The sequence below is a fragment of the Nomia melanderi genome, chromosome 3 (genome assembly GCF_051020985.1).
Source record: "Nomia melanderi isolate GNS246 chromosome 3, iyNomMela1, whole genome shotgun sequence".
NCBI classification, from domain to species: domain Eukaryota; kingdom Metazoa; phylum Arthropoda; class Insecta; order Hymenoptera; family Halictidae; genus Nomia; species Nomia melanderi.
Genome location: NC_135001.1, coordinates 14,536,236 through 14,561,154, shown reverse-complemented (window position 1 = coordinate 14,561,154; position 24,919 = coordinate 14,536,236). Strand labels below are relative to the sequence as shown.

Below are 24,919 nucleotides of genomic sequence, written 5' to 3'. Positions count from 1 at the left end.
ATTGCTTCAAATATTTTAATTGCGACGTATGTTAATTACAAGATCATTGTGATAACAAATTGTCATAATAAAAATATAAAAAACTACTGTCGTTAGGATTTTATTATTACGTCTCGTAGGTTACTTTGTGTCTTCAATCCTTCATGTAAAAAATTCTTTGACATATGCCCCGGTAACTAGAACACGCTAGACTTTTCTAGAAGTTTCGCATTCGATTGAACGAATTATTGGTTTTCTCTGGTCTACTTCATTTTACTTAAGATCTTAGCTTGGAATTGAATACAAACTCTTTTCCTTTGGTAATCCATCGGATGGTATATAACAGGACAAGTTTAGCCTATGACTACATTTTGACCTCCCTCTCCTGTTGTACCATTTATCATGTTTATGCTTTGTGGTCAGTGGCGGCTCGTGGATTTTTTCATTCAGTGTGTTGTAAATACATATTTACATGTTCATATCGTCACCAGCCTCAAATTAAAACCTTATGCGAACGCTTTTTTATACACATTACATAATTGGTTAGTTGGAACTCAATAGACTCTAAACAGATGATTGATTTCTATTTATTTTAAAATTTAGTTTTACGTTTAAAAGCATTGTTTTTAAAATAAATTGAAAAATATCTGCAAAAATTGGCGCGTGTCGGGTGCCGTTTTGCCTTTCAGCATTGTTTAAACATATTTAAATGTTTATAATGTCATTAAAATTTACATCATTGTGTTCGGGAAGGTTCATAGAATAATACTCTGCAAGAAAAGTTGGAAAATTGAGTTTTTTTTTCAAAATTGATTATCTCAAAAACTATGGGTGATGGAGAAAAATGGATTGCATATTCGAATTCAGCAGAATAAATATTATTACGATCGTCCATTAAATTTTCTGTAACAAAAATCCTGTTGACTAGTGTTATTACTTATCATTGCGAAGGAAACATTTAATTTTTTAATACAGTTCATAGCTCAATTGCTATGACTTCTTTGGCTGCGACCATGTGAACAATCCTGGTATTAAAGTCTTTGATGCTCGAAATTAATGTCTTTTCCGTACAGAGCATTGCAAGGATTATAATATCGGCGATTTTTGAAAGTCTTTAACCCATTCTTTGAGTAGCCGCCCCTGATTACGATGTACCATTTTTTTGCTGCTATACATGATTTTACGATTATTTTTAGGTACAAACAAACAGTATGGGTCGCTTCACAGGGAAAAAATGTCGCCTTTTGACAATGTTGTGGCTCACTGCACTATTTTTCTTAGTAGAAATAGTAGTAGGTTATGTAACTAACTCGATGGCTTTAATAGCTGACAGTTTTCACATGCTGTCGGACGTAGCAGCATTGGTCGTTGCATTTCTTTCTGTAAAGGTAAGTTACGTTATTTTTCCATTAATTCTAGTTTTTATCTTTTACATCGTCATCTGATTCACAATAATATGTGTTATATGCCTCTATGTAAATTAATAGTAATAAGAAAGATTTTCATTAGATATGTAAAATGGTCCGTAATATATGGAACAAGTTTGAAAGAGTTTACAATTGTTACTTGATTTATTTTTAAGCTACTTGCCAAAACGAAACGGAAATTAAAAATTGTAATTTTGATGTTTTTATTAAGTTATTAATCATTATAAACTCTTTACAACTGTGATCCTCAGATATTTATCTCGACTAAATTAAACACATTTACTTGTCGAAATTCCTTAACCCTTTGTTAAAACAAATTATAATTACATATGAAATATGCATATAATTTTTTTTGGGGGGGGGAGGGTCATTTTTCATACTAATAATTTGGAACGGGCAAATCTCAAAAAATTCTCAGCCATACACTGCTATGCCAAAAATATCTCCGAATTTTTTTACAATTTTTATTTACCATTAAATAAGAAAAATGGGACAAAAACTAATAATTCGAATTTACCCTCTATAACTACCCTTGTGGTTGAGATGGAGGACTGAGAAAAATCGGTTTAAGGGCACTTTAGACCCCTTTATCTTGCTATACCCTTTATACATGTGTATTTCTTTTCAATGTAAATTGTGGACTTGAATCGCACGATTTCAATTTACACAGCATTTTTTGGGGAACCAATCTATCGTGTAAATCGAGAGTTAGCTGTACTTTTATTTCTGCTGTGTTTGTGATTTTCATTCGCATTCGTTAAGAATGTCGTGTGTTTTCCGTATTCTTCAATAAGATTCGACACGCTATCTAGTTACAATAAAAGCGGTCTAGGTTGATTTGTTGGCAGAAGAGTATCTACATAGTATGTACATACGTATGTGTGATAAAGAAAGAGCCTGTGTTGTGACTCAAGGGCAGGAAGTTAATAGACATTGGTCAAGACATAGACAAAACGCTGTAAATTAACCGGGTATGCGGTAGCACTGTAAACTATTCTTCCTGCCTCACATTGTTAGAATTCTTCCTTCATATTACAAAGTACAGCCACCAGAAAATTTCAGTTCATGAATATTATTTTTGCAAATGAAAAAATTGCTGGCGAAAAATTCTCTATATTGGGTCACTATGTAGTAAATACATCCATAAATCGCGCGAATTATACGTGAGTATAAAGTAAAATTATATTAGCCAGCTTCCAAATAAAAAGTACATCAGACTATTATTATTATTATTTATTGTATAGCCTTTTTGTTTCAGTGCCCTTACTGAACGGTATGGAAACTAAAATTTCAAAATCAGTTTATAAATAAAAAAGAATTATGGTCGAATTTAGAAGTCTGTTCAAATTAGGAAACTTTCCCCTACTATCCAATAGTGGTTATTAAATCATGGTAATTTTCATTATTTTCAAGATTTGTTATTAAGGTGACCTGATTAACACTATAATTTTTATAAACATTGTAACAATGCATTTTTTCAATTTTTTCATATTTTCAATAGAGTACTCAGGTGAAACTATTTATTTTTAAAATCATTCCGAATCTTTAATACTTTAAAGATACCAGTAATTGCGAAATAAGAAAACTAAAATCCGCCATTTTTACGAGTTCAGTAGTTTTAGCGTTAAATCAAGTTATAATATGTTGGTTGTTCGGATTGCAACTGTGAGATATTTCAAAATTTTGTATGGCAAATTAAAACGAGAAATAAACGATTTAAGTTTTAATTATAAGTATCCAAAAATAGGGCAGGTAAAGAGAGCTGAGTACAATTACTGTCGGGTAAAATGACTTCTAGGTAACTGTAACTCAACTCATTGAGGCTGCGACAGATTTAACGACCTTCAGTGACATGACACTATCTTACGACATTACTTAACATTTTATTACACAACTTTTGCCTGGCAGATAGTCCATTTACGAATTTTAAACCAAATTTTAAAATTGTCCTCATTTGATTATGACGAGAACAACAAAATTCTGTTTAAATGCAGTTATAGAAAAATCGTTGTACAACAAGTAATCCTTTGTGATCGATCGTTTCTCCTGGAATATTAATTCGGTATTAGTAATGAAAATGTCGAGGCTCTTTTTGCTTTGTTTGGAAACATATCTGTAATGTTCAGAGCAGTCGAAGATCCGATTAAAAAAATAATATCTAAATTACAAACATTAATTAACACAAGTGTCATCCACTAATTTTGTTAAAATTTTAGTAAAAAGTAGAGCTCACAGAAACATTTAACTTACTTTTAATTGTTGGCTATTGTTTATATTCAGCGGATAAAAGCAATCCATGAATCTGGAGGTGAGAAACATAATTAGTCGAATATCTTGGAAATTATTCGAATTAGAATATTTAATACCAAACTCAGCTGTAGGATAGGTACCAGAAAATACTATGTGTTTAAGTAATACAGTAAAGGGTACCACTTTTTTGTTAATGTTTTTAGTTAAATTTGAGTTGTCTTCTTTCCACGTTTGTTCGCGCAAAACAAAATACGAATAAACTGGAATTTTATGTGACTGAAGCTTATTATCTGACATTAAAAGATACTTTGCATTAATGAGTCATTAACATATCAGTTGTTAATCGATTTTAATCTCTATATTATATATCTTATCATCTCATATATTATAGCATTATGTTAATCTATCCAATTTATTTTAATTTATTTATCGACTTAGCGACACAATACATCTGAATCATTTGTATACAGAAGATGCACTTGCTATATGATTAACAGAAATTACAAATAACCATGAGTCTTACTATATTTCTTGTACAGTAAAAGTATTTAATTTTCTTCCTTTGTAAGCTAATTTTAATAATATAAAAAACTTTTTTTAAATGCTTTTATCATTATATTTTAAATTGAAGTGGATTTATAATTTTGAGTATTACTTTTATGTTTTAATTTAATCGGTTTAATAAATTAAGGATTTCATGTTAACAGGAGTCATCAAATTGATGTAAATCGAAATCATATTAGAAAAAAAACTAGATACATTTTGTTGTACATAAACATATTTAAATGAAATAGATGTTTATTAAATCAATTACTTAGTTCTTGGGATGTCGTTTGTATTAATTTGAAAACATTTCTCAAAAAGAAAATGTTTGAAATTTTGAGCTTTATACCCACAATTGTGGTTTATATTTACAATTGAACTTAACTATTTGAACTACTTGAACTATTGAACTTAAATTTATGTAGAATTGTTCTTTTCACAAATTTTTCAATAAAGTTTTTAAAAAATGGAGTGTACAACAGTCAAATGAATTCCGATAAGATCCTCCAAATTCTTGATAATTTTTATAATTTAATAAAACATTTTTGATCATTATATTTAAAAAATAGTAATATCAGTTAATTAATAACCCAGTTTCGCTATTGAACAATTAAAGATAATACATGAATAATTACTTAGGCATGTAATATTGTAAGTTATAAGTAGTAAATAAACTTGATATAGTTAACAACCTGTATATCCATCATGCATAATATTGTCAGTACATGAGAGAAATTACCACTTATATATCTATAAGCAATTCATGTTTAAAAATTTATAAATTTTTCAGATGTCACCAAAGAAATGGTCTAAAAACACATTTGGTTGGGCCAGAGCCGAAGTTTTAGGTGCTTTGGTAAATGCTGTCTTTTTAGTCGCATTGTGTTTTAGCATTACGGTCGAAGCATGTAAGAGATTTATTGAAGTAGAAGAAATACATGAAGCTAAATTACTTGTAGCTGTCGGAGCACTTGGATTACTAGTGAATGTAATTGGGCTGTGTTTGTTTCATGGTAAGTACGAAAATATTGTTACATTCTTATTTTATTCCTGTTTGAAATTATTAGCTATTGATTGTTTAACACGTAGAACGCCGCACGATTTCACAGAGCAAAATACACAAAATGGAAAAAGTACAATATTAAATTATTTGACTGAATTGGATTATTATCATTGCACGTTCATCAAACTGAATGTCACCGCAATGGATAGCATTATTTATAATATAGAAATGTGTGCGAATAATCATCGTTTCATTGAGTGAATTATAGTAATTCGATTTGCTTGGGGGTCACCGATGACCCCCATGGCATTCAACGTGTTAAGCGAATAAACCACTTAAAGTAGAGTAAATTAATACTTTGTAAACTATATTAATATTAAACAGTGTTTAGTAATATTATGAAAATTGTATAAATAGATGTTCTTTGTTTATCAACTCATATAATGGAACAATTAATGTATAACGTGTTTCGTGTAAGATCGAACACCTTCTATCTTCTTTGTTTTTAATAAATGCTTTACATATGACTTCGTGGAAATGAAATAATGATCGTTGAAAAAGTTAGCACCATTTAAAGTTTTAAGATGACGTGTATACTCGTCAAATGTAAGGAAAACGGACTTATAATATATTCCAACGAAGAACTAAAGTAAAACGAAGAAGAATTACATGTGTATTTGAAAGAGTAAATAATTAATCGTGAAAAAAGTAGTATCCTTTTAAGTTTTGAGATGGCGTATATACTCGTCGAACACAATTAACTGGTTAAATCATTTGATTGGATTGAATTATTATTATTGTACGTTCATTTAGCTGTATGTCATCGTATTGGATAGCATTATTTATAATATAAAAATGTTTCCAAATTATGGTCATTTAATTGAGTGAACTATAGTAATTTGATTTCGTTGGAGGTCACCGGTGACCCTCATGACATTCAACGTCAATTAATGTCTAGTGCAACAGCACAGGGTCAAGAGGTGTCTTTCTAGTTTACAGTTTTACAGTTTTGATTGGTTACGTGTAACTGCATTGACAAGTAGTAAGTTAATGATTGAAAATATCGAAAGTTAATAGGTTGACTGCCACTCACTCCGATCGGAGTGTATTTCGTTAATATTAAAAAAATAATAAATGATTTTTGAAATTAAATAAATTCGTGTAACATTTTCGATATGTATAACACAAATCCAAAGTAAAATTTACAAAATCGAATTCCTTATTCTCTTCCGTAAGTTAGAAATTTTGTTTTGATCAATGTTTAAAAATGTATCAATACAATCACCGACGCTCGCGTTTTTAGTAGCTGAAATTTAGCCGGCGTTCAATGTGTTAAGTACTCCAATGCTATATTATTTTGAATAATAAATATTCAAAAAAACAAACCGTTTCGGCACTCCAGCTAATAACTAAAAATATCACTGGCAGTTAACCTGTTAAGAAATGACACAACAGAAAATTGGATGGGAAAAAATGAAAACTGATCAATCAGCTGAATTCCTCACCCCAGCGATTAAGTGATCACCTAGTAGTACATTGTATCCCAAGACAAGCTTTCTACTTCATTTTGTTAACATTCAGATATTTTTTTTTCATTTTGTGCATATTATCAATTCAGATAACGTTTACAAATAATTTGTTGTTAAGGGCTAAACTAATTAAATTAAAATATCATTAAATAAATTAAAAATAAATTTCGAAATAAAATATAATTGCATAAATAACGTATCAGTTATATAACTAATTGAACAAGAAAGATATTTATGAAGCATCGAGTTTTCTAATGGCTTTGAGAAATTGTAGCTCATTTTTAATATTTATGGTCTTATACAAATTAATTTAACATTTGTTGCTTTTCTTTTTCACCCCATTGATAACCCTTTTCCATAATGTTCTAATAATATATGGTGGATAGGTAATATTTCACCACAAGATTCACATTCGGGGGAATTGTCTTTCGTAATCTGATATTGGTGAGTAAGGTTCGAGTGACCAGTTAGGACATGAGTCCGAGAAACTTGTTCTTTCGCGGTGAGTGGTGTGTGAGGAAACTAGGTTTTCCTTGAACGTGGGATCTCACTTCATGTAATTCAGTTTAGATATCGTTGATTTAGTAATTCATGTAATAACAGTTTTCTCCCTTTTTTATGAGTGTTTTCACACCTTGAAGGTTTATTTTAAAGTTTTCTTCTCGTAGTTTGAATTTAATATCAATAGCAAACGAAAATGTAAGCATACGAGAATATTCACATCTGCTGAAGATTCCTATCAGATGACTGAAATTATTGAATACTCTGTCGATATTTGTGACGTTAATTTTGAAAGTAACCTATGTCATACATTTTCAGTTTTAAAATATTTAAAGATTTGTGGTTGAATAGATTAGAAAATATTTGTATACTATGTAACAAAATATTTCAAAAAATATTTGGTCTTAAAAAAATATGAATTTATTATGACTGTGTAATGTTGTGTGAAACTCATAAGAAATTATGATTTTTGATGCTTGAAATAACTCAGTCCATTTTTAAAATTAAGCTTAGTATGAACTTATATACACCGTTTTCGCAATGAACGATCCATTTGCTCATTCTCGATTTCTGTCTTATATTGTTTAGAAGAATCATTTTCTACCTTGTTTATGACTTATCATTGAATTGTCTGTATGCGCTGAATATATACTTATGTAAGATCACGTAAAAAACTTAATTTATATTAAAATGAACTCTACTACAAAAATATTCTTTTCTTCAGAACATTATACGCATACGTTTTATGTTTTATTTCTACCATAGTTCCGAGTTATTATATAATATATTATATACTATTATATATCATATAATTAAAACATTCTTACACTCCCAACTTTGAAGACTATATTTCACCCCCTGCACCTGAACAGGTCGTCCAAAAGTACCATGTTGATTATTTGGCAGTACTTTACTTGCGCGTTAAGCCTCATAAAACTGATCATGCATGCATTGACGATACTTTCTGTAATATTCATTTCTCTAATTTCCACTTATAAAAATATGTACTAGCATATTGATAATTATCAGCTGTGCCGTTAAAATGGTGTAAATTGTGTCTTAGTTTCTATTTCTTCTACACAGTTACTTTTCTTTTGATCTGTGAAAAATGGAAATACGATAATAATGAAAAGTGAATTTTTAATTGAAAAGATTTTTATTGTGCATGTGTATAGATTATTTTAATCTTTTTTTACAGAACATGGCAACGCTCATACACATTCACACGGTATATCTCGAAGCCAGAACAGGCTTAGCTCGTTCGTCGGAACCGACGACAACGAAAACGATGAAGCTTACAGACCTTCGACACCTCAGGTGAAAAGGACACACGGCCACTCGCATGACGCCAGTCAAATGAATATGCGTGGCGTGTTTCTTCATGTACTTTCCGATGCCTTAGGATCTGTTATTGTAATCGTCTCCGCGTTAATTGTTTGGTTGACAAAATGGGAGTACAGGTAATTAAATTTTTGTTACAGACTTAAATATTTTACGTAATATTTAGCTCACTGGAATATTAATTTTGTGTGGTGTTTAAATGCAGTAAGTGAAAGTCTAATAATATGGCAATACTAAATAGTAGAAATTTGAGTATCTTACTACATGTTCATACGAGATACGATATAAAAATGAAAAGTATTTTGCAACCGCAATATTAGATGATCTCGTCAGTTCATGTCGCGGTGTGTTAATACTTCTCGTATTACGTTTTCTAATCACAGAGCGATGCAAGTTTGATCTACTTCAGTTTAGTTAGTAGAATATATTCGAGAACGACAGGTCGTGAACTTTTTAAAAATTTTATATTTAATAAAATATTATTATACATGGTAGAAAACTGAACGACGCGAACTTGTGGGACGACCTCATAGTTGAGTATATTTAGTATCCTTTGTTTTGAGATTTGTTTTTCAGAGAATTCAAATTATTTATTAGAATTATTTTTAACTAGAAACATGGTCAATGTTATAATACACACATGGTTAAGTGTTTATATACGCTTAAGTTTGTTAAAAATTGGAGTTTTCAAAAATATGTTTTGTATTATTGTTGACGCAGCACAAAACATAAAACTTTACAAGCAGACAACAGAAGGTTCCCTAGCGTCCGGCATACAATAAACCAGAGGTCCTGGACATATGTACATAGCGGATCTAGTCAACTTAAAAAGACGGTGTCCAGACCTCCGGATTTATGCAGGCTCTGGGTTTTTCCGTGACACGTCACATTATCATTGTCAGGGAATAGTCAGCACACGCTTACTCGAATTTCCCCCAAATACAGTATACAAAAAACGCCATCGAAGCGGACAAGAAAAATTCAGAAACGAGCAGATCTCATCAAGATAGCGTCCGAGAAACATCCAATTGTAATCGCATACGAATATTGAAGTTTTCTTTAAAGATTCTTCTATCATACATTCTAGGAGTCACGTCTTCCTCTCTTACAAACTAACGATCTTTCATGGCAATTAAATTTGCGTTAGAGATGAGTATTACAGAACGTACAGTTCAGATTTGCGTCGCGAAACTTTGCTCACGCCGCAACAATTATGTTGTGATACATATAATCATATAAAAAAAATATATATATAAATAAAATCGTTTACTAACTATTTGGACTCGGAATACTAGTTGTGTTGGTATGCTACACTCATTGAAATTGTTTTAAAATACATTAATATAATTCTACGAAGTATTATCTGCGAAATGGCTAAAACATAGTCTTGAAATGTCTTCATATATTAACTTATACAAAATATAATTTTAGAATTGTGTCTACGATTTTTCGGTCCTCATTAATGTTTCGCGCAGATTTTAAAAATAATTACAAATACACAAATTCACCCTTCTTAGATATAATACATAAATAATTTAAAATTCGACCTAACAAAAAATATCCACGATTATAAAGTTGTTGCAAGTAAATGTCAAAATAGTTGTCAAGTACAAAGAATTAAATATATATTTTATTACATATTTATTTTATTTATATCTTATATAAATTAAGGAACAAATAAGGAACCTATATGACAAAGCTGATGACAGGAATGATCCCGTAACGTATTAAATAATACAAATTTGTAACATTAATTTATGATCTTGTTTCTGGTTGACTTTTTAGCGAAAAACTTTTTTTAATTTTTAACAGCAATTAGTCACAGCCCAATATTTATGTACACTCAATGTTTCTTTTGTAAAAGTAACTGATCGTTTAAGAACTACTACTATTTTATAGTAAGAGTTAAGGGTTGATTAATGATGATGTAACAGTTGAAGTTCGCTTCCTTTCTTGTTATGGATGAGTAATATTGTCCGGGCTAGTTAAGAAATAAGCTGGATCGACTGTGAAACTGATCAATTATTATATTTTTATTCCAGTCTAAGGACAAAGCAAAATATCCTGGGAAATGGGATTTCCATAGATTTACAATAAATTCTTTACCCTACTAACCTAAGCCTTACTTTTTTCCTCTCCTTCGTGCAGTCCTTTAACAAATATCATGGTAGCTCTTCTGTTCCTGTCTTTCCATATGCCTTATTGGAATTTCCTCCTTCTGCAATATTCCATGATAATTTCAAGTCCTCTTCTAGTTTCTTTCTCAAACTCTGTTCCTTAGTTTTCCTGTTCCTATTTCCTCTGATGCAGAACCCTTTACTCCAAGGAATAACTTCTTTCCCCTACCTTCTCGCTTAGTTTTTATCTTTTTCAGACATCGCATTGTCAACATCCCTTTTGCCCTTCATTCTACACTCTCTTTTGACCCTAGTCTTCTTTCACATCATTCCCCTTAACTTCTGTCTCATTAGTCTACTTCTGATCAACACGAGCAGTAGTTTAATCTCTTGCGCTGGAAATTAATTCAAAAATTTGGCGAAGTCTTGCGCGAACAATTTTGTCTTTACCTATTTTAGGCAGATATGTACACTAATTTTGTTTACTAATAATTTTGTATAAAGTGGCACATTTCGAAAGAGTTTAGTGTATGTAATGCAACAGGACTGTCGATGTGTGTAAGACGTCATTGGCAATTTTGGAACATCTAAACGTACGTGGTACATCTTTCTAACGCAAGAGGTTAACCGAAAATATATAATATGTAAAAAGTACGGGATAGGCTAATGCGTAAGTGAAGGAATTTAGAAGAAACAGTCACATAATATACAAAAGGTTCACAATAATAAGATTGATGCATTGGTCAGTGTTGAGTAAAAGTTATTCAAAATAACGAATAAAAAATGACAAATTCAATCTGATTGCTATTTACGAATAACGAGTAATCAATATATTCATTATTTACAAATAATAAATAAATTGAATTTATTCGTTATTTTAAATAACTTTTACCCAACGCTGCAAACAATGATATAAGAAACGTAAATGACATCGCCTTTCTATTATTATTAACGTAAATGCGAATAAGAAGTAATGACGAATAAGTATTCAGCACACAAGTGATGAATGACTTGCATGACAAATAATCGATTAAAAGTTAATTATTTATTCCTTATTATTATTTGAATAGAGTTTTATTCAAATGCCCAACATTGGTATAATTGGAAAAATTGAAAAACAAATACGAGCACCGATCTCATATACTTGTTATACATACCTTTCATACTTTTCCATTTCTTTTTCTTCTGTTCCTAGTAATTTGTCAAACAGCATTATACTAATCTTTCATTCTGTATAAAATCTTATTTTCCTTATTTTTCTACGAAGGTCATCGTTTTTCATTTGGATCTGAAAAGATAAACATTACTTGTTTTATAAAGTAGATGTGTACCTTCGTTTTTAAAATTTTCTTTTTCTTTTAGTAATAACTTAAATCAAATCGAGGTTTACTTATCTTGATTTAACATTTTTTATGCTTCCTTAAGAATGGCACGTTTTTCAAATTCATTATCTTATCATAATTATCCGAATTTTGTTGTAATATTTGCTATTTTTTTCATTAATGTCTAGAATATTAGGTATGCTAGTTCTGGAACGATGTTCTTTAAATAATTTTAAAGTCAGTTACGAGTTTAATAATTTAAAGTGAATGTATATGTGTGTATGTATATTTTTTTAATTTATGTTTATATTATATTTATTTCAAATGGAAAAGCAAACATTTGTGTTATAATTTTATTGGATTAGCGATCGGTAGTTTGTACATTTTTTAGAATACTCTGCAATTATTCTTCAATATATTTACAGTTGTCAATGAATATATTTCGGTTCATGTAATAAATTCGGTTTGTATCAATAATTACCGGCCAATATCAATAATGATCACGTCTTTTGGTCAATAAGATTAATAACACGAAATAATTACATTTACTGCTAAATACTAATAATTAGTAGTGAAGTCCGGTAAATTTAATAAAACTACGTTTTGTAATATTTACTAGTGTTTGCAAGTAATTAATAATTAATCACTTTTTTTGTATTAAACTTACCTAATGACTCAGTGATTGATCAATTGAACCTTAATATGTAATATTGGTGGGCAAAATTAGAAGAAAATTAAATCTTATATGAAAAATTATCAACAGTTTACCTGAACTCATTTTAAAGGGTGAAATTTCCTGTTTTCCATTCGTTTTTGTATGAAAGCAGCCTTAAAAAAAACTTGTACAATTAAAAGAAAAGGTTTCGTCACTTAAAATGTGCAGTGCGGTAGATGAAGTAGATTCTTTTGAACTTTTTTTCACGAAACTAGAATAGTTTAAATATTATTAATTTTTACCTATAATTCAATGGTTCTTAGATTCAAAAAAGGAACTCACTTAGGTACTTCCCTCAGTACTATGAGATATTTCCACCCGATTTACGAAAACGTTACATTTGTTTCATTAAGTCTATACAATGCTCTGTAATTGATGACAACTGAAAAGGGTATGATTTTATATAAAAGTAAATCAATAAATCAAAAACATAAAACAGAATTTTTTACTTCACGTTTCAACTTCGAATAAATCTAATCAAGTTTTAACTCCTAATTAAATACAAATTGAAGTTATTTTGCATACAGAAAAAAATAAGAAGTGTAGAATAACTCTTTTTTTTTAATTTGAAGCCATGTTTTGAAAAAACATTGAGTTCGTTCTATCAAGAAATAGCCAATGTTACATTTGCGTACCTATTTTTCTCGAAGATTTTTCGAAAATGATACCTGGAATGAAAAATATCTATCGTATACTTCTGACTTATTGTTTGATATACAATCATTCCCTTGATAGTTATACAACAGATTAAAATACACCCCATCTACATTCAGATTTAACATTTACGGAATTGTAATGTAATATTATTTTACTGTAGAATATTTATTCCTCTCAAAATTAAAAATGTATAGGATGTCTAAAAAATATATAACATTTCGCAAATTATGGCTGTTTTTGAGGTGTGCTTTATTGGCTTTTTTTGAGATGTCTACGATTTTCCCACTATTTTTAACCTTCAAGTATGGAAATCTGAGAATTATTGATTAATGTTAAATATTCTCATTTAACAACTAATAAAAAAATGTGTTGTATTTATTTATTTTTACTTATTTAAATGTCTCTACTTAGTAATAGTGTCAACTTTATAATGAAAATTTCATTGGTTTCAAAATTCACGAAATTTCATATAAAGATCTCCGAGACCATGCTTAAAGGTTAATATATTTTTCTAATATATATATATTAGTTAATATATAGATTTAATTAAAGTATAATGCAAAATTAGGAAACATAGTTTGAAAATATTAGACATATAAATATTTCTCTCACTGGACATTTATGATGAAATATGTAATGGTCGATTCGTCTTTTAAAAGCATATAAGTTTTTAATTAAAATCTTTGGTCACGTTATGACTGGACTGTGAATCGTTATGCAAATTCAAAGTTTTAAGAATATAATTAGGAAAATAAAATTACGATATAAAATTATTTTTTCTAGTAAACCTATTGGTATCTAGTAAGATACCAATAATTGTGGAATAAGAAAATTTAAACTTATCATTTTATTGCGTGCGTTAGTTCTAGTGTTAAAGTTTTAAACCCTTCTTGTAATGTTTTTTATATTTTCCTAACGAAAATATCAGCATCTGTTTTTGGATACTGTTAGAGAAACGTAATATAGTCGAACACTCATAATTTGTGAACTGATTAGCATATAAAGTGCAAACCGGGGATCGAACCTTCCATTTGGAACTACTAATATTTTAGAAACAGAAAAATGGCAAAAGACTTTTTTATTTATGTCACATATTTTTCGGACATCCTGTAGTTTTATTCCGATCTATTTTTTCATAGTTAGTTTACTTATATTATGCAGCCTTGTCTTGTAAATGTCATTTCATTTAGTGTTTACATAACATTTTTATTATTTACAGATTTTACATTGATCCAGCTCTTTCACTTTTGTTAGTTATTCTCATTCTGCGGTCAGTGTGGCCATTGTTGCAAGAATCTGCCTTGATTCTTTTGCAAACTGTACCAACACATATTCAGGTAACATTATTTCAAGTAATGTAATATGTATACATTATGTTTAGGGTGATTGAAATGAAACGTACGTCAGAATTTCATATAAATACTGTCCAATATGAATTTTGATCTGAAATTTCCACCAGATAATTCTCGAAAAGTTTCTTATTCAAATACGAATTCGGAAACAGAATTACTTTTTCAATCTCAGTTTGTAAGAAATTTAATTTTGACAAAAAGCAAATGAATTTGGAACTTCTATTTTTGTTATTATTTTAAGATGACGTGTATACTCGTCAAATGCAGTTAATTGGTTAAGTAAATTATTGAAGGAAAGGCAGGAATGATAGAAAGTGATAGTTATACGAATAAGAAAGGAATCCAAGTAGTATGTATGAAAATCTGGACATTGGTAACAGATAGATGAATGAATACTGAAAAAGAAAAGTGAAGAAAAACTAATGGAGATTAATACTAAACGTACTGGCACTTCTATAATCCTACTGTAACCAGTCAAATAACTGGTTAGAAAATAAACGTAAACAAGTTAGACGATATTTTAAAATTTTTAAATCGGACATTTGACCGGTTACGGTACGTTTAATGTTAATATCGATACAAATAAACCTTTTCAGTTTCCATGAGTCCAAATATGGACTGCTTTTGTCAAAAATACCTTGAGTCTTAAAGTGATATTTCGGCTTTTCACGTGTAAGACAATTTCATCACATGTGTTGAGATCATTCTTTGATAAAAGGAACTTTTACTGAAAAAATAATACTACTGAAAAGAAATATTTATACAGTAAAAACACGGTAATCTCATATCGTAAACTAAAAGTTGCTCTACTGCAACTGTATGACATGATTAAAAAATTACTGGAAGAGATTCATTTTTTATATGAAAACATATGCGTCTTTGAACTGACTTGCAAATTTATTATAAACTTTGTATTTATTTTTGTGCAATAATTTCGTCAAAACATAGACTTACACTATATCCAAAATAAACGGTCCTTAGTCTGTAAAATTGTCCCATACTCTCCCTTGTTCCATTATCTTGTGACCAAATAATCAGCATGTTTTCATTATTCTTCTCGGCTTTTGGCTGTGACTTTTTTTCGAATGTTTGTGCATAATATTTAAATCTGGGCTTTCTGAATTCATTTTCCTGAAATTTTCACTTATTTTATTGCGAAATGCTTTCCTGTCGATCTCACAATCAATGTACGAAGTAATACAAACACACATCTAAGTATTTACCTCTTGCATAATTTCTTCTGTATGCTTATCGAACAGCAGGCTTAACATTAGATTCACGGAACGGACTAATTTGCCTCATATTAAATGTATAAACATTATTTGGTAAATGTTTGGATCGATTTTAATTGATGCAATTACGCGAATGTGTTTCCCAATAATACATTCTTAGCACTAGAACTATCGTACCAGTCAAAATGATTGGTTTTGATTTTTTGCTCAGTAGTTCTAGTGTTAAACATCTAATTTTCTAGATATAAACAAACGAACATCAGGTTTTTTAGGAATGAGAGAATAAACTGTACAATAAACATCCGTAAATCTAAGTGTTAACTACTTAGCGTTTGCGACCTCTTTGAAAAATATGTATCTTATTCTGGTATGTGTACGTGTTTATATATATAAATAATTTTTTCAAAAATTTTCATTCGAGTAATGCGTACGTATAAAATTGGTTGTTTCGAAAATGAATATTCCCTTAATCAGTTAGCTGTTTTTGGACGAGTGTACTCGTTATAACTCAAAACCTTAACATTTCTTCGTGACAAGTACATTCGTTAAAAACAGTTAACTGGTTAAGAGTACAAGCTTAATTACTTTGTATTGATATCCCGATATGTATTTATAACTTCTATCAAGGTGAGACTGATAATCGATAAGGTCAACTTGACAGCAACTATTTAAATCGTAAGATATCGTAGATTATATAAATGTATCCTTCTTAACTTTTTTTTTGTTTTGTCGATACTCTTTACATAAGGAAAATATGATGCACTTATTTCCTGGTTTTATGGTTTTATCATGCCTATTTATCTTTTTTATCAATTTGTTTTCTATTTGCCACAAGATCATACATCTTTTAGTCTTCAAACTATCTGCCATTCCAAATGATCGTAAAAATGGGCGATTCATTGGTTAAATGAAAAATCTATGAATTTATTTCTGCGTTCAATAATTGTGTGAGTTCACTTTAATGTCACATTTAATGTTTACTAATTATTGAATGACAAAATTATTCAATTGAAAAGTAATATTCCTGTGTTACATTTGAAGACAACAGGTTATCAGATTCTTATTCAGCATGTAAAGTCTGCAAGAATCACATTTTGATTAGTTGAACACAAAATTGTGTTGGACAGTGTTATTAATTTTAAATTACATAATATGCAATTATTCAGAAGAAAAAGAATTGCATCGTGTTTGGACTTACTTTCACTGGAGTAACTTCAATAATTAATTGGCAGGATATTTATGAAAATATTTTCATTGGTACCTGCTCTACTTGTAACGTAAATTAGAAACACTTTATTCCTTTTTTATGGTCACTGAAATGTAACAGCAACTGAAAAATTAAAGGAGGTATAGATAAATGTAATATAGTTAATCGATGTTCTGACTGTGTCATTAAAAATTTCGTAAAATATTGAAAAGAATTAACGCAATCAAATATGCAATGCAACGTCTTTGCAATACAACAAACTATGGAGAAAAAATATTTTTTAATGTACCGCTTATATATTGTTCGTATCAAAAGAATAGAAAACTCATTAATCTCTTTCTTTAATCTCATGCCTCTCAAGTTCTCAGTTTTTGAGATCTGTGCTGGAGATTTGTTTGAACTTTATAATAATAGTAAGCCGTTTTATATTAGTACATCTTGTATGTATAAATAATATTTGTAATTTATATTACGTGTATAATGTTCCTCTATATATAATTAAACATAATATGTATTTTATATTGTAGGTTGATGCTATTCAACAACGCTTACTCGAAAATGTCGACGGTGTTTTGGCTGTGCACGAGTTTCATGTGTGGCAGTTAGCTGGTGACCGTATCATCGCTTCCGCGCACATTAGGTGCAGAAATTTATCAGAGTATATGAAAATTGCGGAACAAGTTAAAGAATTTTTTCACAACGAAGGCATACATTCTACGACGATACAGCCAGAATTTATTGATGTAAGTAAATTATTTTCGTTTCAATGGAAAAGTTTTGTGTGCTTCTGTGCGTCTGAGTGCCACTTGTCTTTTCTTTGTTTAGCTCAGAAACTGAATTACGCTTTCCTATTTTCGGCATAAACAAATTCTAAACCCATTTTTCTATTTCTAAGCAGGCAATAAAAACGATAAAAATAAATAATTAAAAGGAACACAAATAAATAAACTCAATTTAATCCTACGAAGCGATAGGCTGGCGCTTTTGATCGCGCTGCTTGGCTTTCAAACGTTTATACAAGATTTGTTTTCAGTTTTTTTAAATTATCAAAATTATCATATAGAATGTTGAGAAAAATGTTTCAAGACTTCAGGGTGAGCAGTATCCGATAAATAATAGAAAAAATGTTTGATGAACATGAGTCAAAACATTCATATTTTCAAAGTTATAAACAATTTCTTTCTGAAACCCTTAATTACGTATAAACAATCGAGAATTGAATTTGTGTCAATATTTAATACGAATATTTTACAATTGCTAAATCAGTTATATCTGTATGTTTGATAATAAAAAGGGAAAGTAACATCAGTGATTAATAATTAAAAATATTTGTTATGTTCCAGTACCAATCTAATAGTGAAATTAAGGAAACACCAACAGAAGATTGTGTACTGGACTGTCCAAAAACCGACAAGCCTTGCAATCATGCGACCTGTTGTGGTCCCTCTAAACAGGTACGTGTTTTAAATTATATCTGCTCATTTTTGTATAATTTAACTCCTATCCTCTCTTTCCATCTGCAGTATACCTTGAAGGCAGATACAAACCCCTCTTCTCCCTATCCTAAACCAAAATGTCTTGGACGATGCTTAGAAGCTATTAAATCAGATACAAATACAGTTATAGGTAATTTATTTATACGTATCTGTGCAAGTGATACAATTATGAATCACACTAATTGATGAAACTCAGATTTCGTCGCCTAACGTTTTAAGTTGTGATTGGTAAATGATTCTGTATTGTTTAATGTAATTAATTTGAACCTAATGGTTTTTGAGTTCATTGAAGGACAAATAATATTGCAAACTCCTTATAATAGGAGCTCTTTGAACGTTTTAAGATTTTATAATTAATTGACAATTGTTACACGTACTTGACATATTCATAGTGGGGCAAAGTGTTTACACATTATTGATGATGATTAAATTATATTTGTTGATCTGGTTACAAATTTCTAGTTGTAATCATTAACTGTCACTAATCTACCAATAATATTTAGGTAATGAAGGTGAGTCAGAATTTATAACAGTTCTACACAAAACTATTTGTAATCGATTCAATAGATACATTTTAATTATCAATCTTAACCCTTTGCGGTCCGAAGTATTCTCAATGTTTCACTCTTATTCTTAATGAATAAGAAAAACTGGTAAAATACGTAACTGTTAGCATAAAATTAACTATTCAGTCTATCTGTACATACACTACCATATGAAAATATTTAAACACATTCATATTGTTACAGATGCGTGAAAATTAAATACTTTTATAAATAAAATGCTCAAATATACAAGCGTACAAAACCACAAATATTTTAACCTTTTGTACTCGATAATATTTTTTTTATAAGCATTCCTTGTTTTCTGATAAAATATTGACAATACTATTTGCAACTAAAGAAAAAACTAGCATAAATTAAGGGGCAGAACTATTTTATTTTAATTGTTCATATGTTGACGCATTATTCAAAATTAAATACTAAATTTTTAATTTTATAATTGTGCTGAGTCGGATCAAATGGTAACTGAGAGCTGTTTCTCGAGCGCAAAGGGTTAATAAGATCATAGCAATGCGTAGGAGAATAGGATCTCAAAGGCTTAATATGTAACTTTGCTCCACTGTGGGCATATTGAATTGTTAAAATAACAGACATTTTTATTCAGGGCCGTGAAACTCCTTCGCCCGGAGAAACACCGTATATGTGCAGACAACGGAATAGTCTTGCACGCTCGACTGGCTCTATGAGAGGAACCGAACAACAAGAGGTAAACGAAATGGAACGCGGACATTTACTATCGCTGCCTGTCTCGCATAATTCCGTCCAACTTCCACATTCTCAAGTTAATACATCAGTTGTCTAAATTATCATTCGTATTATCCATACCTACCTCTATAACAAAAAAATCTGCGGCGCGTTACAATGTTATTATAAAAAAATTCAATAAACTGATATACATTATATATTGTTACGGCTGGGTGTGGACGTTCTTGACACTTTTATTTATTTACACTAATTTGTTCTATTATGTAAACTTTATATATACAATTATTTACAAAGTTATTTTATTATTTCGCTGTGACGACACATACCCGATCTCGACAGCTGTCTGAGGATGTCTCTTTCTCTTTTGACTGTGTTGTAATGAAATATGTTTTAAGGGGAGATTCTCATGTAACAGCAGTAAAATTAAATGACTGTTTAATATATGTTCTTCGCTTTTTCATTTTTTAAATTATTAATTATTTTGAAATTATTATTTTGCAGATAGAAAAATATTATTTTAAATTGCAGTACATTTATTTATTTACCTTCTTTCAGTATCGTATAAAGTTTGTGTACAATTGTTTGTGTCTTCGTCAATGATGTTAACCGTTATTGGCCGTCAGTGTCATTCTTTTTACAATTATTAGAATCTAAAAGATAAAGAAGTTTCTTAAGGTCAATTTCTGTGGGGACTATAGCTATTCCATCAAAAATAAATTTTTCTTGCTAAATAAGTTGAGTTTATATTGAGTTAATTATTAGATGAATATTATAAATGAAAAATAAAGTAACGATCACAGGCATAATCTCTGCAGAAATGTATAACGAATAAAATTAATTTTCTTTGAAATTGATGATTTAATTTGTTGTTAAGTTATTGTGCATATCAATTTAAAAAACATAGTTTTGAGAAAAACGTGTATAAAGTTTCAAAATACTTGCCATTAAAATTTATAATTTCGATAACTAAATTCAATTTATGTTTCGGCAGGTTTCTCTTTTTTCTAATATTTCTGAATCAAGTACCCATTTGTCTCAATGTATTCAACATATTCATTTTCCTTAATTTTAATATTTTCACCATATTCTGTGACACGCACGACTAAATAAACTTCTACTTTATTATTTTCTCGAATACTATTTCAAAATTTTAAGAGCATGTTTTTAAAATATTGCACTACTGACACACGCGAAAAAGGAGAAACCATTTTTTGGAACCTGTTACACCAGAATCCCCTTTAATGACCACTTTCTTTAAGGTAGCCTCAGGTCGTTAAGGGTAATTCACCTTACGATGCAATTTTCCAATACATCACAAGGCTTCTTCTCACATATATGTTGTAACATTATTTTCTTCTTCCGTTGAGCGGTCGTCCTGGCTGTATTAGACTTTAGTCTTGTCAGCTAATTCCAACTATCTTGATTATGTTCAACTTCAGAACAATGCCTTGAATCTTGTCGCATCAGAAAGACCTGTAACAATTCTCAGTGTTCCTGTGTCTGAAAAGTAGGTAAAAAAAAAAAATGAAGGTGGGCTGAAAAGTTTAGTCTTTATTTAAATAAAGAATGTTTGTGAAACATCAGTAAACATTAAACGTTTTAACTATACAGATGAATCTGTAAATAGGGGTTGTTGTTTTATTCTATCTAAAAATGTTTGGAGTCAAAGGGTTAAGGCATTTCCACGTACCAGGACCGTTCTAACGGGGTAAAAATACTATATGACTAAAGAAAATTGGTTTTATTCAGATTTTTCTATTTTTATTTATTTATTCAGATTAAAGATGTCAGAATGTAGGCAAACCTTTTCAGCACACCACAAAAACCTTAAGTAAGACGTCGGTACTTTGTTTCCAAAACATTATTATATTCTTTCTCGTGAGCTTCTGATCTTTATATTACTTTATTCATCTTACTATTATATGTAAACGAGAAGTCGATTATTTACAAGATCAAATGACACAGGAGTAAGGGAAATTGCTGCCGCGCTATCTAATTTTCTTATAATAGGTGGTAGTAGGGTCTCCTTATTTCAGGGATATATTTGGCATAATATGTTAAAAGAGACGTTACTGTTGTTATAGCTATCCAACTGAACATTGCAAGTGAACGATTCCCATTGTCCCTATGGCATTTTAGCTTGTAGGTAGTCAATCTCGCATAGAGGTATGTCGACTGCGAAATTTGCGAAAAAGGACCCCGGAATCCAGAATATCCTGCTGAGCAGGACTTACGACTCCCAAATGGACTCACTGAAGCTGAGAACTTTTCTATTAAACCCTGTAGATAGGAAGTAGCAATCTAATACAGTGGAATCTGTTTATTGTGATCACTGTGGAACTTGAAATTTTCTATAAGAATAAGTAGTTGATAATATAAAATAGAAAATCATTTACGAAAGCATATGTTTTGAAGTGATAAATGATATGTTTCAGGAAAAGATTTATGTACGTATTTTCCAAGAATTTTCATTCTTAGAGTCATCATCAGAAAGTATGCTTAAGTTAGAAGTAGGTTTCGAAGGAATGGTTCATTTAATATGAATTTGTTAAGACTTCTTATTGTTTATTTATAAGTATAATCATCGCAATTAATAATAATAGCCACCGCTTAATTATAATAAACAGATTATTTTTTAAATTTTATACGGAGTGTTTTAAAATCAATGAATTATGATAACGGTAACCGATTGATAACACTATCTGTGATCATAAGAATCTAATTCCATTGTATTGATTCTCAATCCGTCTCATTCGTGCTTGTAGAATTTTTCTTTCGTCGTTTGTCCGTTATACACGGTTTTTTTTCTTTAGACGAAAATGCATTCTTGCTTTATTCTTTTCTTGAAACAGAGTGTTTGTTTTTTTAATTTGCTCGCACAAGTTTCATTGTACATTTCCAAAGGTGATCCCCAATGAAGATAGGATGTTTCTGACATTAATGTTACGGCTGGATGTGGACGCTTTCGACATTTTTATTATTTATATTAATTTATTCTATTACGTAAATTTTATATATACAATCATTTATAAAGTTAGTTTATAATTTCACTATAGTTAAACATATCCTTCTCGACGGCCGTCTGTGGATGATTTTTTCTTTTCTCAGTGTTATAATAAAACGTCTCTTTATGACCGTTTTCTTCGAGACAGCTTCGGGTTGTTAAGGATTCAATCTGCAATGTAATCTTTCAATGCATCGCAAGGTGGTTTTTCAAACGTGTTTTTTGAACAATACGTTTTTTTATTTTTGTAACATTAAAGTCAAAATCACAAGTCTTTATACACTTATTCGTCTATGGTATAACGATAGACACATAATTTATTATAACTTAGTATTATATTGAATGTATTACTTATACACAAAGTTTCTATTTGCATTTGTATTCACTGCTAAACACCATGATATTACATTCTTCCTTCCCTGTGGACAATCCTTCGCGGAGCATATTTCCTTACATAATATTCGTGTCCCCCTTGCCCCTGTACGTTCGCGAAACTCGGGAGGTTCAGCAAAACGCTCGAGAGTAGTGGAGGCTGGTACATCTTCGCTTTAACTGGCTGATGCTCGTCGCCATTCCTCTTTCTCAAAGACCTGCCGGGTCGCGCCAAACAGTAAGGATAGAAACCAGGGACCATAACTGTTATAACCGAAATAGTTGTTGTCCTACAACTTTTTTTCAACGACCAGTTTTTCGACTAAAGTATTTTTGATTGGAAATACTGAATAAAAGTTACCGATAATGTTTTCCATTGTCAATAACTATTATTGATGAATAGAAATAGAATTTCTCTCATCAGTAATCGTTATCTGCGACGAAAAGATTTTTGAGTATTTATAATTATTATTTGCAACCAAAGTGGTTGAAAATGAAAATTTTCTAATTATTTAATTTTTTCAAAAGTTTTCTTTACATTTTGTGATTGACACCTTTAACGTAGATAAAAATCGAACAAGTTTTGATTTTTTCAGAAAAGGTTTTGAGATAACTGTTATTCTTGGTCCCTGATAGAAAGACGCTAAGGGTGTCGCCAAAGCACGATGTTACCGGAAAAACGTTTGTAATTTCGGTGTCTGAAGGACATTAGTAGTTGACCATCTCCATCTGACTCACTGATGAAATATAAGACCAATATTTTTTATACTAAAATACAAACTTTGTAACCGATATATCGAGTAAGCTTACACGAACTGTCCTTTAGCAATTTATACAAGCAACAGTGAAAAATAAAATTTGCGCTTACAATGCGGAATGCAATGAAATTAGCGTCAGAAGTGGAATCAGTTGCCTGTATCAGTGAAATTAGGGTTAGGGATTTATTCATTTTTTTCCACATTTTTAAAACAAATATAAAGTTTTAATTATTTACTAAGTTACTCCATTGCAGTTTACAAATCGTTTAAGATTAGCTATATTTATAATAGTTATATCATATTATGTATGATTTAATTGAGATTAGCTAAGATCTACATTATAAGCTATATTTTAGAATACTTAGTTCTGCAAAAGCTTTTTATATGCTATAATGACGTTAATTTCTTGGTAACACTTTTCGATCATTTTTTCGTCTTGTTTTAAATCGTTTTACGTAGAAAAAACGATGGTTTATAATAATGTACCTTCTTACTAATAAAGCACTAACCTTGATTATAGCGGCATATTGTATTATTGGAGTATTTTGTTCGTGTGGTACAAGATCTTGTGTAGCATGCTCTTTTCTAATCTGAAGATTACTTTTTGATAGGCTTACAATATAAATTAAAAATTTCATTTCTGATGTTTCATTATTTTTTACCAAAACAATGTTTTACAACTTTGTTTGATATGAAGGGACACATTATGTATAATTTTATTTAATTTAAATTAATTTAAATCCTATATGATTCCATTTAAAAATATAGATTTGATTTTTAAATTCTCACTACTACTTGGCCTGTACAAAAATAATTTATATCACGTAATGTGCCCTTTCATACCAC

The 24,919-nt window shown here is 30.0% G+C and overlaps 1 protein-coding gene across 5 annotated transcripts in view; it reads left to right on the top strand.

Annotated features, from left to right (window-relative positions):
- The window catches only part of ZnT63C (solute carrier family 30 member 1), a 31,946-nt gene extending 11,812 nt beyond the window's left edge, over positions 1–20,134 (top strand). For 2 of the 5 annotated variants that reach the window (XM_031987521.2, XM_031987522.2), the window contains exons 2-8: positions 1,176–1,367; positions 4,990–5,212; positions 8,431–8,692; positions 14,604–14,721; positions 17,703–17,918; positions 18,519–18,629; positions 19,839–20,134. In XM_031987521.2, the coding sequence (XP_031843381.1) occupies positions 1,191–1,367; positions 4,990–5,212; positions 8,431–8,692; positions 14,604–14,721; positions 17,703–17,918; positions 18,519–18,629; positions 19,839–20,036 (1,305 nt within the window). In that variant the 5' untranslated portion in view covers positions 1,176–1,190 and the 3' untranslated portion in view covers positions 20,037–20,134. Of the gene's footprint in view, positions 1–1,175; positions 1,368–1,410; positions 2,570–2,650; positions 2,799–4,989; positions 5,213–8,430; positions 8,693–14,603; positions 14,722–17,702; positions 17,919–18,518; positions 18,630–19,838 lie in introns of those variants that run through there. The other 3 variants (XM_031987523.2, XM_031987525.2, XM_076365593.1) reach the window with 3 other exon arrangements.
- Positions 20,135–24,919: the final 4,785 nt, after the last annotated feature.